This window comes from Balaenoptera acutorostrata, chromosome 19 (genome assembly GCF_949987535.1).
Source record: "Balaenoptera acutorostrata chromosome 19, mBalAcu1.1, whole genome shotgun sequence".
Taxonomy (NCBI): domain Eukaryota; kingdom Metazoa; phylum Chordata; class Mammalia; order Artiodactyla; family Balaenopteridae; genus Balaenoptera; species Balaenoptera acutorostrata.
Genome location: NC_080082.1, coordinates 59,727,520 through 59,745,525, shown reverse-complemented (window position 1 = coordinate 59,745,525; position 18,006 = coordinate 59,727,520). Strand labels below are relative to the sequence as shown.

Sequence of the window (18,006 nt, the reverse complement as noted above, 5' to 3'; positions counted from 1 at the left end):
GGTGTCCCCATCAGAGCGAGATCCAACTAGATGGTGATCGGGTCTCGGCCGCCCTCACCACTGGCTATGTCCCTCCTCACGCCCCCCAGTTCGAGCCAGACTTCACCATCTCTCCCTTGACAGGCTCCACTGTTCACACAGCTCCTCCAAACAGAAACCTGGGTGTGCTCACCCCCTCACTCAAGCCGTCGCCATGTCCTCTTGGCTCGACCTTCAGAACACGTAACCACACACCTCCACCACGACCCCCTCATCCAGACCCCATGCCCGCCCAGCCAGATCACTGTGGCGGCCTCCTTCCTGGCATCCCTGCTTCCCACTGGGGGGATTCCACCCCGTGGCTACCAAGCCCTCTGGCCCTGCCCTGGCCACCCCACCAGTGTCACCCCTCACCATCTTGCTGTGTGTCCCCACCTCGCAGGCCTCCGTCAGTTCCAGGGACAACTCACACTCCTTCCCACCTCCAGGGCCTTTGCACGTGCTGTGCCCTCCACCTGCCCATCTATCCAGTTATCTTCTCATCACTTGGGTCTCAGCTCTTGTCACCTCCTCCAAGAGGCCTTTCTTGGTCAGTTCTCTATTTATTTATTATTATTATTTTTTGGCCGTGCCGCACAGCTTGCAGGATCTTAGTTCCCCAACCAGATATCAAACCAGGGGCCCTGGCAGTGGAAGTGCGGAGTCCTAACCACTGGACTGCCAGGAAATTCCCTCTTGGCCAGTTCTTTAAAGTCAATGCCTTCTTCTTCTGTTTCCATCATTTAAAAAAAATGTCCTGAGACTTACCTGGTGGTCCAGCGGTTAAGACTCTGGGCTCCCGGGCTTCCCTGGTGGCACAGTGGTTAAGAATCTGCCTGCCAATGCAGGGGACATGGGTTTGATCCCTGGTCCAGGAAGATCCCACATGCTGCGGAGCAACTAAGCCCGTGTGCCGCAACTACTGAGCCTGTGCTCTAGAGCCTGCGAGCCACAACTACTGAGCCCGAGTGCCTAGAGCCTGTGCTCCACAACAAGAGAGGCCACTGCCATGAGAAGCTCCCGCTCACCGCAACTAGAGAAAGCCCACGCACAGAAACGAAGACCACAATGCAGCCAAAAATAAAATAAATAAAATAAATTTCTAAAACATAAATTAAAAAAGAAAAAAGAAAAAAAAGACTCCGTGCTCCCAATGCAGGGCGCCCGGGTTTGATACCTGGTAAGGGAACTAGACCCTGCATGCCACAACTAAAGACCCAGTGCAGGGGCTTCCCTGGTGGCGCAGTGGTTGAGAATCTGCCTGCTAATGCAGGAGACACGGGTTCGAGCCCTGGTCTGGGAAGATCCCACATGCCACGGAGCAGCTGGGCCCGTGAGCCACAGCTGCTGAGCCTGCGTGTCTGGAGCCTGTGCCCCGCAACGGGAGGGGCCGCGATAGTGAAAGGCCCGCGCACCGCGATGAAGAGCGGTCCCCGCACCGCGATGAAGAGTGGCCCCCACTTGCCGCAACTAGAGAAAGCCCTCGCACGAACCGAAGACCCAGCACAGCCAAAAATAAATAAATAAATAAATAAAATAAATTAAAAAACAAAACAAAACAAAACAAAAAAACTCTTTAAAAAAAAAAAAACAAAAAAAAACAAAAAAAAACAAGACCCAGTGCAGCCAAATAAATAAATATTAAAAAAAAAAAAAAGTCTTCCCTGGCTCATTTCATACCATGTAACTATTTTATTTATCTTTACTGTCAAACCTCGGCTCCCCATTCAGATTATAAGCATCACAGGGGAGCTTGTAGAACGGTGCCCAGCATACAGCAGGTGCTTAATAAATGTCTGGTCATCTGAATGGTGGAGTCTGCTCTGACCCATGGCTGTGTCATCCACATGTGGCCAGGCAACTGGGAGGTTCAAATGAATGAATGAATGAAGGAGAAAGCGAGGGTATGTGCTCTCTTTCTCTTTAGAAATCCTGCCTCACCACCTACTCCCAACTTCCGGGGAAGCTCCCATAAGCCTCACTTCACCTATCACCTCCTCCAGGAAGCCCCTTCTGATTAGCACCTCCTGATCAGTTCCAAATAGATGCTAGAGCTGCCGTGTCCTGGCAGCCATCAGCCAGGTGGCTCTCAAGCACCTAAAACGTGGCTGTTCCCAACTGAGATGGGCAGTAAGTGGCAAAGACACATGGGATTTAGAAGATTGTGTGTTGAAAAAAAAAAAAGAAATGTAGGGACTTCCCTGGTGGCACAGTGGTTAAGACTTTGTGCTCCCAATGCAGGGGGCCCGGGTTCAATCCCTGGTCAGGGAACTAGATCCCACATGCATGCCACAACTGTGGAGCCTGCCTGCTGCAAATAAGACCCGGCACAACCAAATTAATTAATTTTAAAAAAGAAATGTAAACTATCTCATTACAAAGTTAAAAATATAATTAATTGTTTAAAAATTTTTTAATCAAAAAAATTTTTAAATATTGAATACATGTTGTAATGAGAATATTTAGTTGCCTGCATGCCACAACTAAAAAGATCCCATGTGCCACAACTAAGACTTGGGGCAGCCAAAATAAATAAAATAATAAATAAATAAATAAATAAATATTAAAAACAGAATATTGGGGGTGTATCAGATTATACAAATATATTATTAAAATTAATTTGGTCCATTCCGTTCTACTTTCTACTAACAAAAAAGTGGTTCCTGAAGAAGTTAAAAACCACACTTGCGGCTTGCACTCTGGGTAGCGCTGCTCTTGGGCCTTTCCTGGGCTCCCACACTGCCCGGGTCACCTCCCTCAGCGCTGCTGTGCGTGTCTGGGTCTGCTGCTGTCCCCAGACCACACCAGAGCCCCCTGAGGGTAGGGCCAGCGTCTGCCACTTTTCTGGGTAGTGACTCCACTTTCCACAGGCTTACTGAGTGCCTGAGCTCAGGAAAGGCATGAAAATGTGAAAAAAAAAAAAAAAAGGGTCTGAAGAGGTACAGAGTGACCCACTCCCAGGCCTCAGGGAGGGTGGGAGGTCTCTGGGACCCAGGCGATGAAGGGCCAGTACCTCAGTGATGAGGCTGAATTGGCCTCTGTGGCCCAGAGGCCATCTGATGCTTCATTTATTAATTACACATTTCCTAAGCCCTGTGGGCCAGGCCTGAGTGGGGCGACGCTGGGCACCCAGGACCCACGCAGATCTGGCACTTTTGATCCTCCCCCAGGGACTCCTGGCTTGGTGGGGCACAGGCAGCGGGGCCCTGTCCCCACACCTGAGCGAGATGGGCGCGACTGGAGGTCACCCAGACACCCCCGGGGGCCTTGCTGGTGGCTGCCAAGAATAGGGGACATTTGAGGAGGACCATGAAAGATGAGGAGGGTTCAGGAGCAGTTCACCAGCGAGAACTAAGCCAGAACTACGTCACACTGTTGAGGTGTGCCCACCGGAGGGTGGCCAGGGGGTCAGGACAGCGCCTCCCTCTGGGGGCAGGGCAGGGGCAGTGACCAGCACGGCAGCTCCGCAAAACTGGTGCGCATGTTCCGTTCTCCTCCTAACCTGAGGATGACCACACAATTGCTCTAATCAGTTGCCTTAAAGCTATTCTGTAGGGACGAGAAAAAAAAAAAACCAAACAGCTTTTATAAATGGACCATATAGCACACAGCGGCTGCCTAACTTTTACCACAGATAGACGGATATCTGAACGGCAATTAAATTACTGAGCCTAGAGTCCTCTCTGGCCTTCGTTTACCTCTATTAAAAGCTTCAAGAAGCAGGCAAAACTAACTGACAGTGTTGGATGACTGAGCAGTGGGGAGGGGGGTGCCAGGGAGCTAGGGATGTTGTTTCTGCCCCTGGGAGCCAGTTACGCAGCTGTGTTCAGTCGGGGAAAATGCATCAGATTTTGATGATGAATTCATCAAAATTCATCACTTCTGATCTGTGAGCTTTTTTTATACACTATATATGCATATGTGAATATACAAGTTAATATATTTGTATACAAATATATATTAATATATTTTTATAGTGAAGTATATCAATGATGTACAAGAGAATATAAAACAGATATGGACAATTTAAAGAATATGCAGGAATTCCCTGGCGGTTCAGTGGTTAGGACTCGCCACTTTGGCTCTGGTTCGATCCCTGGTGGCAGAACTAAGATCCTGCAAGCCGCGGGGTGTGGCCAAAAAAAAAAAATTCAAAGATAACATAAGCACATGACAGAGAATATGGAAAAGAAAAATAATGGCCATAGTTCATAAATTTTGGCTAATTGGAAGTGTTCTTCAATACACCTCTTTATAGCTAAATGATAACAAGTATGTAATTTTTTTTTAGAATAAAGTCCTGGAAATAAAGTTCTTAGAACAACGAGTATGCCCATTTTCAAATTTTTCTGATATATGAAGGCAAATGGCTCTCCCATAATGAACCAGTTTATATCCCACCATCATGGTATGAGAATCTGTTTCCTAATAATGTATGATAGTCGGCTGAGTGAATTATCCAGTAATTTATTTAATTATTATGCTATAGTTGGACGTTTCGCTCACTTAATAAAAAAATATTATTAGTGCCTGCTATGTGTAAAAATTAAAAATAAATTTTTAGGGCTTCCCTGGTGGTGCAGTGGTTAAGAATCCGCCTGCCAGTGCAGGGGACACAGGGTTCTAGTCCTGGTCTGGGAAGAGCCCACATGCTGTGAAGCAATGAAGCCTGCACACTACAACTACTGAGCCTGCGCTCTAGAGCCCGTGAGCCACAACTACTGAAGCCCGCGCACCTAAAGCCCGTGCTCCGCAACAAGAGAAGCCACTGCAAAGAGAAGCCCGCGCACTGCAAAGGAGAGTAGCCCCCGCTCGCCGCAACTAGAGAAAGGCCGCGCGCAGCAACGAAGACCCAACGCAGCCATAAATAAATAAATAAATAAATAAATTTAAAGTAAGGAATATTCAAAGAATATATGCTTGTGTGTGTATATGTTTTTTCCTTAGTCTTTAAATTGCGTCTATTTGATATTGTCTTCTGTACCACCAATATACTTTGCTACAAAAAAGAATTCACAGAAAGAACAAAGCATCAGGTCTCCAAAAGAGAATGCTCTGTGGCCCTAGAGGAAGTGCATCCCGGCAGAGCACATAACCTCTGCAAATATCTACAGCCTGGGTGCCCAGAGACAGCACCTGGGTGCTGCTGAGGGTAACGCATGGGAGAAAGGGGCTGAAGGCAGCTGTGACAGAACTGGGCTCATGGAAGAAACTTTCCATCACTCGGCCAGCCTGCGACAGGGGGACGAGCTCCCCGTCACAGGAGGCATGCAAGCATTTCAGGGTGTTTTAAAGAGATTCCTTTATCTTCATACATTCCCTGGGCCAAGCTCAGGGATGAGTCACACCTGCTCTGCCCTGGGGGTGCTCCTTGATTGGAAGAAAGGCTGACAGGGACAATGGGGAAAACTTTCACAGAGGCAAACACAGTGGGGACTGGGAGGCTGGAGGAAGGCTTCCTGGTACCCAATTCCTGGGACTTTTTTTTTTTTTTGGCCAGCTCCTGGGACTTGTTTTGTTTTGTTTTTTCCTTTTTGGCCACGCTGCAGCATGTGGGATCTTAGTGCCGCAACAGCGATCGAACCCATGCCCTCTACAGTGGAAGCATGGAGCCCTAACCACTGGACCGCCAGGGAATTCCCCGCTCCTGGGATTTCAGGCTCAAAAGACGAGGCTGAAATGGACCAAGCAGAAATAAGGGGAGGTGTGCTCTGGGCATGAGGACCAGCTTGTGCAAAGGCCTGTGGGCTAGCACAGCAGGCGGGGACAGACCGGGCAACCTCCTGGCTTTTCTGAGGGTGCCGGGGAGCCATGGGAGGGCAGGGGGCCCCATTCTGCCTGCAGCTGTTGCTGTGAGGGCCGTGCAGGTGGAAAAGAGGCCACCCCCTTGCTACAGGCCAGGGCAGGTTGCTGCTGACCGCTCCAGAGGGACCTTGGGGCTTCTGGGTAGGGGAGATAAGCCTTCCCTAAGCATTTAACCTGGGGCATCGGGGTGGGGCTGTCACTGCCACAAAAGGCAACCTAACAAACCTGGACTACCATGAAGGGACTGACATGCTTTTATGGCGGTAACCCAGGCACCGGCTGGCACCTCACTGCAAGACCCTTCACTGCCTGCCAGACAACTACTGTTTACAATACAAAGCAACAAAAGTTCCTCTCTACTAGGATGTGCTCTGATGTCTCCCACACAAGTCCCAACAGCCCTGAGTCCTCAAAGAGGGTTCTGGGAGATAATGCTTGTTGACTCTGGACCCCTATAAAGTTCAGAACAGGTTGGCCCACGCGGTCCACCACCGGAGCCACTGGCCACGTGTGGCCACTGGACATTTGAAAACTGGCTGGTGCTACTGAGGGACTGAATTCCTAATTTTATTTAAGTGTAATAAGTTAAGGGCTTCCCTGGTGGCGCAGTGGTTGAGAGTCTGCCTGCCGGTGCAGGGGACGCGGGTTCGGGCCCTGGTCTGGGAGGATCCCACGTGCCGCGGAGCGGATGAGCCCGTGAGCCACAACTGCTGAGCCTGCGCATCTGGACCCTGTGCCCCGCAACGGGAGGGGCCGCGGTAGTGAGGGGCCCGCGCACCGCGGTGAGGAGTGGCCCCCGCTTGCCGCAACTGGAGAAGGCCCTCGCGCAGAGGCGAAGACCCAACACAGCCAAAAATAAAAAAAATAAATAAGTGTAATAAGTTAAAAATTAAAAACCAATCCTCCACTCAGTCACTGGAAAAGTATGTTTGGAACGACTTGGACCCTTTGTGAATCTTCTTTTTTAACCGTAAGTTTTATGAACTCTTAAGACAGAGAAAATATTTCCAAAGAAACTGTAGCCTCCGAGTTGAGAAGGGAACATAAACTGTCTTGTTAATCATTGAAAAAATATCGATTACACATTCAGATAATATTTGGGGCATACTGGGGTAAAGGAAATAAATCCTATTAAAGTTAATTTCCCTGGTTTTACTTTTTTAATGTGACTACTGGAAAATTTAAATGTACATATGTGGATGGACCTAGAGATTATCATATTAAGTGAAGTAACAAATATCATATGAGAAAGACAAATATGATATGATATCACTTACCTGTGGAATCTAAAAAAAAGATACAAATAAACTGACTTACAAAACAGAAATAGACTCATGGACACAGAAAATAAACTTATGGTTACCAAAGGGGAAACTGCAGGGGTGGGGGGGAGGGGGGGAGATAAATTTGGAGTTTGAGATTAACATACACACACTACTATACATAAAAGAGATAAACAACAAGGATCTACTGTATAGCACAGGGAACTATACTCAATATCTTGCAATAACCTCGAATTGAAAAGAACCTGAAAAAGGATATATATACACACGTATATGTATTCAATATATATATGTATAACTGAATCACTTTGCTGTATATTTGAAACTAACATAACACGGTAAATTAACTATACCTCAATTCTAAAAATACGTTAAGTATGTGGATCGCCGCATGACAACCCTGGGTTGGATGTTATCAAAGTTGTCAACATCTCTGAGAGAAAATATTCTCCTTGAGCAACCAAGTCACACCCTGTCATTCCCCTGCTTGAACGGAGCTGCAAAGACCTCCCTGAGCTCTGTAAGCCCTTGGCTTCTGGCTGGGAATGCCAGCTCCCCAAGGGCAGGGGTGGGTGGCTGCGTTCCGTGTAGCATCCTGACACAGGGTCCAGAGCAGTCCTGACACAGGGGAGGTGCTGAATGCGACTGTGGACCGAGGTCACAGATGACACACAGGTAGAAAGGGATGGGGCTCAGGCCTGGATCTGTCAGTTGCCGGCATCTGGATGCCACTCATAACCTAAAGCCGGTTCCTTTAAGTGCCCTGGGCAGGGGCGTGGGGGGAGGGGCGCTGTCCCCAACGGCACACTGATGTTGGAGCACCACCAAAGGGGGACTCATTCCTTCTCTCTCCACAGCGGCCAGAGGGATTCTGTGAAAACCTGAGTCAAATCCTGTCCCTTCTCTGCACTGACTCTCTCCCTGGCTTCCATCTGGCTCAGTGTAAAAACAAGTCGTCACTGGATCCACTAGTTCCCTCTTTGACCACAACTCCCACCCTCTCCCCGCATTCCTCCTATACCTCAAGCACAGTCCTGCCTCAGGGCCTTTGCACAGGCTGTCTGCGCTGCCAAAAATGTCTTCTCCCAGATTCTGCAGGCCAATTCACCCACCGAATTTTTCTTTGCTCCAATGTCACCTTCTCAGTGAGAGACGCTCCGAGCAGCCTATATAAGAGCGCCTTCCCTACACCCCTACACCCCTTCCCTGCTTTATTTCCTCCCAACACTCACTGCTACCTGTCTGAACACCTGAACACTACATATTTACCTGTACACTGGTCCATCTCCCCCCTAGAGTGTGAGCACCCCTGGGAGGGGACTTTTGCTCACTGTTTTAGTCTCATCACCTAGAAAGTGTCTGGCACTCAGTCAGTGCTCAGTAAAGATTGATTTGCCCATTCATTCACTCACTCAATCAGCAAACACCTCCCAAGGACTCTTGTGGGCCAGGCCCTGCAGAAGGTGGAACTGGGGACCCGGGGAGGGATCAGACCAGGGCCTGTGCTCCAGGGGCTCGGGGAGATGCCACAAACAGAATGGGTCACAGTTTGGCGCGGGACGTGCCCTCACGGAGAGCTCGGGGCACTGTGGCAGCCCAGCAACCCCCTTCCCATTCATTCACTCACACTGTCCTCGGGCTTGCGGGGAGGTGGGCCCTAGAGAGGAGGCAACCCCAGCTCCTGCCTTAGGGAGCTCCCAGTCAGATAAGTGTCTGGGAGGCTGACTCCCCTCCAGACAGGACAGGACTACGCCCTCAGGCTGGGCCCAGCCTCACCTCTCCCTTTCTTATCTGCAGAATTTGCCCTTCCTGGCTCTCCTTCTCAAAGCCTGCCTTTCATCTCCTTCTAGTTCCTTCCCCCTGAACTCCACTATGCCCTTCAGATCCTCCAGCAGGATGGCTCCACACTCCTCCCCGTCCTCCACCTGCTCAGCTCTGAGCACGGCCTCGTCCATGTCCCTCATCCCTTCTTTTGCCCTCACTCCAGCTTGAAACCCTCTGCGGTGCTCTCGGGACAAACACCAGCCTGGCCTCTGCCCACCTCCCCAGTGTCAGATCCCACCCCTCTCTGCACCAGCCACATAGGCCTTAGCACAGAGTCTCGACGGGGCCTCAGGACCTTTGCACTTGCTGTTCCTCTGCCTTCACAGCTCTTCTCCCCTTCCCTTGGCCTGGCTAACCCCTCCCCACTGTCTGGGCAACGCAAGCAGACAGATCCCCCGTTCTCTCATCATCTTGGCTCTCTCCCTCACTGGACTTAGGACAGCTACAATTTTTTTCCACTTTAAAAAAAACTTGATGCAAACAAGAAAGGAGCCAGGATAGGGCTTTTAAACAAGCAGATCTAATTTTGAAAGTAAATTTCAGGTAATTTTCTGGGGGGCAACAAAACATACCTCCCTGAATGCCTTGTAATATATTTAGATCTGATTTTAGGTTTCTTCCTCAATTTAGGTAAAGAAAATAAAATTAATATATCATCTAACAGTGGCATATATGAAATAGATAAACAACCAGGATTTGCACAGGAAACTGTATTCAACATCCTGCAATAAACCATGATGGAAAAGAATGAGAAAAAGTATATATATATATGTATAATGGAATCACTTTGCTGTACACCTGAAACTAACACAATATTGTAAATCAACTATACTTCAATTAAAAAAAAAAATTGAGATACAATTCACATACCACACAGTTCACCATTTGATAGTACGATTCTGTGGTCTTTAGCAGATCCAGTGTTGTTCAGCTATCACCACCATCTAATTCCAGAACATTCTCATTACCCCCCAAAGAAACCCTGTTCTCATTAGCAGTCACTCCACATTCCACCACCCCCTAGCCCTAGGCAACCACTCAACTACTTTCTGTTTCTCTGGATTTGCCTATTCTGGACATCTCATAGAAATGGAATCCTACAATACGTAGCCTTTTGTGTCTGTCTTCTTTCACTTAAAATGATGTTTTCGAGCTTCATCCGTGTTGTAGCCTCTACGGTACTTCACTCCTTTTTTTTTTTTTAATTATTTATTTATTTATTTTTGGCTGTGTTGGGTCGTTGCTGTGCGTGGGCTTTCTCTAGTTGTGGCGAGTGGGGCCTACTCTTTCATTATGGTGTGCAGGCTTCTCATTGCAGTGGCTTCTCTTGTTGCGGAGCACGGGCTCTAGATGCACAGGCTTCAGTAGCTGTGGCACGGGGGCTCAGTAGTTGTGGCGCACGGGCTTAGTTGCTCCACGGCATGTGGGATCTTCCCAGATCAGGGATCGAACCCAAGTCCCCCGCATTGGCGGGCAGATTCTTAACCACTGCGCCACCAGGGAAGTCCCTTCATGCCTTTTCAATGGCTGAATACTATTCCATCGTATGGGTGTCCACATTGTGTTTCTCCATCCATCCACTGGCAGACATTTGGGTTTGTTTCCGCTCTTTGGCTATCTATCATGAATGCTGCTGTATGAACATCCGTATACAAGTGCTTGGGAGATGGACAGCTGCAATTTTTATGCAGCACCTGTCTCCCTCAGAGGCTGGGAGTTTCATGGGGGTACAGACAAGTCTGTCCTATTTACCACTGTTTCCCCAGTGCCCATGATAAGGCTTGAAACATACCAGTCATTCAACCTACACTTGATGAGAAAACCAAGGACAAGGGGAAGACCTGATTCTCCAGCCCTGGTTCATTTGGCTAAACTACTTCCACTGCCCCCAAGTCGGAGCCTCCCCTCTGTCCTCTGGCTTCCTTCTGGGGTCCTGCAGTGACACCCACTTGTTTTCTCTTTCCTGCCCTGCCCCCATCATCCAATCCCTTTGCAGATCTTTCAAAATCCATCTCCAACCAAACACTTCTCATCGTTTCCTTCTCACCCCAGTCGAGCCAACACCGTCTCTCACTGGGATGCCTGCAAGGGCCCTCTAATTCCTTCCCTGTTTCTGTTCGTACCTCCTTGGTTCTGTTCTCTTCCCAGCAGCCAGAGGAACTATTTTAATACATCAATCAGCTCCTGTCCCTCCTGTGCTCAAAACCTTCCCGCTGCTCTTGCTTCACTCAGAGAAAGGCCAAAGTGCTCCTAGTGGCCCACAAAGCCCTGTCCCCTCTCTGTCCTTATCTCCCACCACTCTCCCTCCCTCCCTCTCTTGGCTCCAGCCACACAAGCCCCCTCGCATTTATCTGAACCCACACCAAGCGTGCTACAACCTCAGGACCTTTGAATGCACCATTCTCCTGCCTGGACCCCTCTTTCCTCCAAAATCTGCAGGGCTCGATCCCTCTCAATCCTGGTCCCTCCCCTCCCCTCCCCCACTTGCCTGCCTTATTTTTCTTCACAGCACTAGTCATCGTCTGACCCTGCGGTTCTCTGTGTTTACTTGTTAATCTCCCTCCTGGCATGGGTGCTCCCAGGGGCAGGAATTTTTGTTCACTGTTATAGCCCCAGTCTCCGGAACAGCGTCTGGCACACTGGAGTGATCAAAAAGCTTTTGTCAAACGAATAAACAAATGAACGAACCTTCAGAGGCAAGATGTTCTGATCAATGGGAGTCAGCCGACAAGAAAAGGGAGCCTCCAAGAGGTTGAATGACTTGCCAAGGGTCACAAGGTAGGTGTCAGAGGCAATGCCCACCTGCTGCTAACAGCTGGCCCCCGCAACCCACAAATCCTCAAAGCTCCACCCCTTTCATAACAGACTTAACCTCTCTCCACCACTTGAGACCCAACAGTTTCCACCCCTCTTGCTCGCTGAGCACCTACTACATGCCAGATCCTTCCATAACTACTAAATTCTAAATTCTAAAATCATCACCCAGCAGAGGCCGCTCCTCAGATCCGGCCAAATAACAAGAACAGCAGTCAGGCTATCTAGTGCCTGGAGCGTGTGAAAGGCCTCACTCACATTCCGTATCATAACAACCCCATCAGGAAGGTGTGATCAGCAGTCCCTCCTGACAGATGAGGAAACTGAGAGGCGAAGTCTCTCATTCAAGGTCACACGGCTAGGGAGTGAGAGCGCTCAGACTCAAACCCAAGTCTGGCTGACCCCAAAGCCCGTGCGGACGCAGCCTGTGAAGCTTTTGGCAGCTCCAAACACCAACACCCGCTCGCAGGAGCTGGGAGCTGACTTGGCGCCAGGCCTCCCACAGTCACGACCATTCTTCCTGCTGGTGATGGCTGCCCCCATGTTGATGTGGTCAGATGGCAGAGCGCTCCAGATTCAGGGCTGTCCTGCTCCCTGACCCATGACCCCTCTCTGGGGCCAGGCTTCCCCCACCCCCCAGCTTTCCAGATCTCTTCCCCACAAATTCCTAAGGCCCCCGGCCCCTTCTTTGAGATCTGAGCTCTCCCCATTCTGGCACATGCCCCAAGACCCCGCGTTATAATGTCCTCTCCTTTGCAGGCCCCCCAGCTCCCTATTTCAGGTTCTCCCAAGACTGTCCACCTGCAGCGCCTCTCCTCTGTGCTCCTCTCAGTACCCCCTCCAGCCCCTTCTCCACTGCCCTCCATGTCTCCTAAGCAATCCTCCATCCTGGAGCCCCTCTATCCCTCACCAGGGGCCCACTACAGTCCCCCGCCTTCCCGTCTCTCCTCCCCAAACCCCTGGGACTTTCTATCATTCTCAAGTCCTCCCTATGAACTAGCTGGGAGCCTCGGTAACCTACCTAGCCCCTTCCCCTCTATGACACCCCCTCACCCAGGCCCTCAAGTCCAGTCCCTTTAGGCTTCCTGTGTTTCACGTCCTCCCAGTCCTCTCTGGCCTCCTCCCACTTTATCTCTCCACAGGGTACCCCCACCGGGTACCCCCACCCACCCACCCATGCACCCTTTTCCCTTTCTATCTACATCAGGGATTTCTCTAACCCCATCTCTAACACGATCCCCCAGCATTTCTCCCATTCCCAGGGACAACTCTATGCCCCATCCCCGGGACTTTACTAGCCTCCTCTCTATTAAGACCCTCCCGGACGCCTCTAGCCACTCCGTGTCGTCACCTCAAGAGGCACACTATGACACCCTAAGCCCTCCCATCGCCCCCACCCTAAAGTACCCCCGGGGCCTCTCTATCCTCTCACTCTAAGACCTCAATGGATTTCTATCCCCTGGGCCCCTCTGTAACCCCCGAACCCCTCAATCCCACGCTCCCCCTCGCCCGGTGTCCCCCGGCCGCGCTCTCACAGTTCCGGATGTCGGAGATGAACACGGCGAGCCCCCGCATCCCATCGCCCTTGGACACGGCCGGCATGATGGCGGTGGTGTCGGCTCCAGGCCTGGCCGGGCAGGGCACAGCACAGCGGGGGCTGGCAGGCGGGGACCGGGAGGGAAGGACCCTAGGCAGCGCCGAGGAGCCGAGCCGGCCAAGAGGGGAGGGCGGGCTGGCGAGCGGGCTGGCAGGCAGGCGGGCTGGCAGGCCGCGGCTCCGCCCCCGGCCCCTCCCCTCCCCTCCGCCATCCTGAGCTCTCAGCCGCCTATTGGCTTGGATTACTGCCGCTCAGACTCGGGCTCATCCCCACTCCCTCTCTCATTGGTCTCTGGACAAAGGCACGCCGCTACGATTGGCCCAGAGCCCGGCTATTTCCGTTCGGGTGGGGGTGGGGGCGTTGCCTGAGAGACGGGCGGAGTTCGGATACGTACAGTGGGACCGCCCCCTCCGCTCGGCCGGCTCCGATACTGATTGGATCCGGTCGCTCTCTTAGAAGGGAGGGATTGACGTGAAGGAAGGAGGGGGAGCGGGCTCGAGCAGGCGGGACTTACGTTGATTGAGGCCCATGGGCGGGTAGACCGCCCCCGCAGGCGTCGCGGATTCGCCGGGCCGGTCCTACTCCCATCCCCGATTGGGCTGTTGTGGGGGCGGGAGGAGGGCGACGATCCGTAGAGAAGGAAGGAGCAGGGGGTTGTCCCTCGGCTGGGCTAGGATAGGTGGAGTGGCGCCTGCAATTCCCTGCTGCAGAGAAGGGGTTGGGAGGGGCAGGAGAGCGTGAGGTATTTACTGCGCAAGCGTCTTTCTGTTCCCCTTTCTCTCTTTCCTTCACCCCCGACTCCTTAAATCTCCTTCCAGGAAGACATCCCTTCCCCCTTCCCCTCCCTTCTCTAGAGGCCAAGATGTTGGGACCTAACTTGTCCGGAGACCAAGTATCCCAGAGCGGAGGACCCAGTAATTCAAGTCTGTTCCCATTAAGCAGAGGTTAAAACTGAGGTCCAAAGAGGACCTGAATGACATGCCCAAGGTCACACAGCTCAGAAGTGGTAGAGCCTGGATGTAAACTATATTTTGGCTTTTAACCACTTTTCAATATACAATGGCTTTTTCTTTTTTCAACCATAACACCATTAAACAGATATCGAATAAAAAATTGGGCTTGGAGCTCCTCCTGAACAAGAAGGGGACCTGGTACTGAATGAAGAACGTTGGTTAAAGGGAAGGAATCGGTGAATCCGCTTTGTTTCGCCCAACCACTACCCCTTGGCGCCCCAGAGACGTTTGGGTGACTGGCTTTGGGGAAGGCAAAGCCTCCGGAACTCCAACGACCAGGGCTAAAGAGAAATTTGGGGCAAAAGGAACGGGGAGAGTCCTTCTGTCACCTCGAGGAACTAAGCCCCACCCGCCAGCCTTTTCCAATGTCAGAAGCCTAGTATTTTTGGAATGAGCCTTGGGGGAGTGTCACGGGTGCTGGGAACATCCACTCTGAATCCTGGGGGTATGGATAACGCCATTAAAAAAATATATATTAGTAGTGGGGTTGGTACTAGTCTGCTTTTCAAGGGATGCAAAGAGACATCCAGAGTCTGAAGAACAGGAAAATTCTGTCCCTAAGGAAGAGGGAAAAGCGACCCTCTTCCCAGCTTTAACTATCCACCTCCCTCTCACCCACCACCTTCAACCCTTCACCCGGAGCCCACCAGGAGCCAGATAGAGTAAACTCTGGGTTTTTGTTGTGGGGTGAAAGATGTCCTGATTCTAAGTCCTGTCATGGGTAGGTGGGGGAACTCAGTTCTCTCCCAACCCCCTCTAGAGCTCATAAATTAGCCAAAAGTTAATTTTTAAGACTGGCTGTAAAGCAAAGGCATTCCGGGCACACATGAGGAGTCAGATTGGGAAGAGCCACCCTAACCTGAAAAACCCCGAGACTGTCCCATCCTGCGTGGGGGGTGGATGTGGCGCCACCCACAGGAGCTCATGGACTCATCCCTGCCCAGTTAGAGCAGCACTTTCCAGAAGATGTACAGTGGGAGCCACAAATACAGTTTTCAGTATACTCCTGCCACGTTAAAAAAAAAAAAAAAAAAAGTAAAAAGAAAAGGTGAAATGAATTTTAATAATATATTTCGTTTAACCCCGTATACCCAAATATTATCATTTCAACATAGTTGACATTCTTATCTTCCTAAGTCTTTGAAATCTGGTGTTTATACATATAGCACAGCTCAGCTGAGACATGCCACGTCACAAGCGCTCAGCAGCCACAAGGCCATTATTGGAAAGATAAAATTACAGGACCGGATTTGAGTAAGACCATTCTGGGGTTCAGGGGCTGAGGAGGTGACCCATTGCTAAGTTTTAAGACCAGGTCATGAACAAGTTCATATATGGGGGTACAGATGAGGCTTAGACAAGTCCTTTTTGGTTTCAAGATGGAGCATTGGGACTTACCTGGTAGTGCAGTGGTTAAGAATCCGCCTGCCAATGCAGGGGACACGGGTTCGAGCCCTGGTCCGGGAAGATCCCACATGCCGCGGAGCAACTAAGCCCATGCGCCACAACTACTGAGCCTGTGCTCTAGAACCCACGTGCCACAACTACTGAGCCCGCGTGCCACAACTACTGAAGCCTGCGCACCTAGAGCCCGTGCTCCACAGCGTGGGAAGCCACCGCAGTGAGAAGCCCGCGCAGTGCAATGAAGAGTAGCCCCCACTAGAGAAAGCCCGCACACAGCAACGAAGACCCAACACAGCCAAAAAAAATAAAAATCAAATCAAATCTTTAAAAAAAAAAAAAAAAAGATGGAGCATTAAGAGGGAACCCCAGGAGCTCCTCGAATTGCTCAGGGGTTGAACCACAATAGCTTTTAAGATTTTGACCTGAACAAATTAACTCCTGATTTTCTCCAGAAAAACTGGACTCATCCCCAGTCTTCCCATTTTGGCAGCTGGGCCCGCCATCAATCACCCAGGCACTCTTGCCAGGACGGACCCCCTCCTGTCCTTCACCCCAAACCAAAGCCAGAACACACCCCAAAGCCGGCCACCTCCTCCCATCACCACTGCCTCACCTGGTGCAGGCCACCATCACCATCATCTTTTGCCTGGAACCTTGTAGTGACATCCCTGGCCATTCTCCCTGCTTCCATCCTGGCCACTCAGGGTGCTTTTTGCAACATCAGTCAGCTGTGTCCTTCCGTAGCTTAAATGCACCAGACACACTGGCCTCCTCTTGGCCATTAAGACCCTCCAGACTCATTCCTGCCCCCTGCCCACCTCAGCTTTCCCCATGGCTGGCTCATCCTTCAGGTCTCAATGCAATGTCCCCTCTTAGGAGAGAACTTCTGGATTTAGGGATTTAAAGTGACCTCTCGGGACTTCCCTGGCGGTCCAGTGATTAAGATTCTGTGCTTTCACCCCAAGGGGCATGGGTTCAATCCCTGGTCAGGGAACTAAAATCCCACATGCCGTGCATCGTGGTCAATAAATAAAGAAATAAAGAAATAAAGTGACCTATCTGTGTCGTACTTGAACACGTTATCCAGTATTAAAAAAAAAAGAATGTGTTACAGCAATCCCACTCCTGGGCATACATCTGGGAAAGACGAAACTCTAATTCGAAAAGATACATGCACCCCAACGTTCATAGCAGCACTATTTACAATAGCCAAGACATGGAAGCAACCTAAATGTCCATCAACAGATGAATGGCTAAGGAAGATGAGGTACATATATACAATGGAATACTGCTCAGCCATGAAAAAGAATGAAATAATGCCATTTGCAGCAACATGGATGGACCTAGAGATTATTACACTAAGTGAAGTAAGTCAGAGAAAGACAAATATAATGTGATATCACTTATATGGGGAATCTAAAAAATGATACAAAGAACTTACAAAATAGACTCACAGACATAGAAAACAAACTTATGGTTACCAAAGGGGAAGGGGGGAGGGATAAATTGGGAATTTGAAATTAACAGATACACACTACTTTATATAAAATAGATAAACAACAAGGACCTACTATATAGCACAGGGAACTATATTCACTATCTTGTAATAACCTAGAATGGAAAAGAATCTGAAAAAGAATATATATACACATATACATATATATATATATATATAACTGATTACTTTGCTGTATACCTGAAACATTGTAAATCAACTATACTTCAATTTTAAAAAATTTCAAGGGACTTCCCTGGTGGTCCAGTGGTTTAGACTCTGCACTCCCAATGCAGAGGGCTTGGATTCAAACCCTGGTTGTGGAACTAAGATCCCACATGCCACGTGGCGCAGCCAAAAAATAAAAACAAAAAAAATTTTTTTTTAATGTGTTAGAGAAATTTTCAAATATACCCCTGCAAAGCAGAAGGGTATAATGCACCCCCATATACCCAGCTTCAACAGTTATCAACATATGACCTTTATTCTTTCATTTATGATCCCCTGCATTTGACTTCCCTACCCACCACTGGATTATTTTAAAGCAAGCCCCTCCCCATGATATCATTTCATCCCCATCACCCAGTTTCTTCTCCAACATTTCACAATGAAAATTTCTAAATATTCAGAAAGTTGAAACAACTGTACAGCAAACACCCATATACCCCATCGCCCCAATGCTGGCATTAACATTTTACTCCACTTGCTTTATCACAAGTCCATCTGGCCTTCCCTTCCTCCATCCATCAATCC

At 49.8% G+C, this 18,006-nt stretch overlaps 1 protein-coding gene across 4 annotated transcripts in view; it reads right to left on the bottom strand.

Moving 5' to 3' along the window:
* AP2A1 (adaptor related protein complex 2 subunit alpha 1) overlaps positions 1-13,501 on the bottom strand; it is a 37,501-nt gene extending 24,000 nt beyond the window's left edge. For 2 of the 4 annotated variants that reach the window (XM_057534132.1, XM_057534134.1), the window contains exon 1: positions 11,419-11,464. In XM_057534132.1, the coding sequence (XP_057390115.1) occupies positions 11,419-11,449 (31 nt within the window). In that variant the 5' untranslated portion in view covers positions 11,450-11,464. Of the gene's footprint in view, positions 1-11,418; positions 11,465-13,279 lie in introns of those variants that run through there. The other 2 variants (XM_057534133.1, XM_057534135.1) reach the window with 2 other exon arrangements.
* Between the last annotated feature and the right edge of the window lie 4,505 nt (positions 13,502-18,006).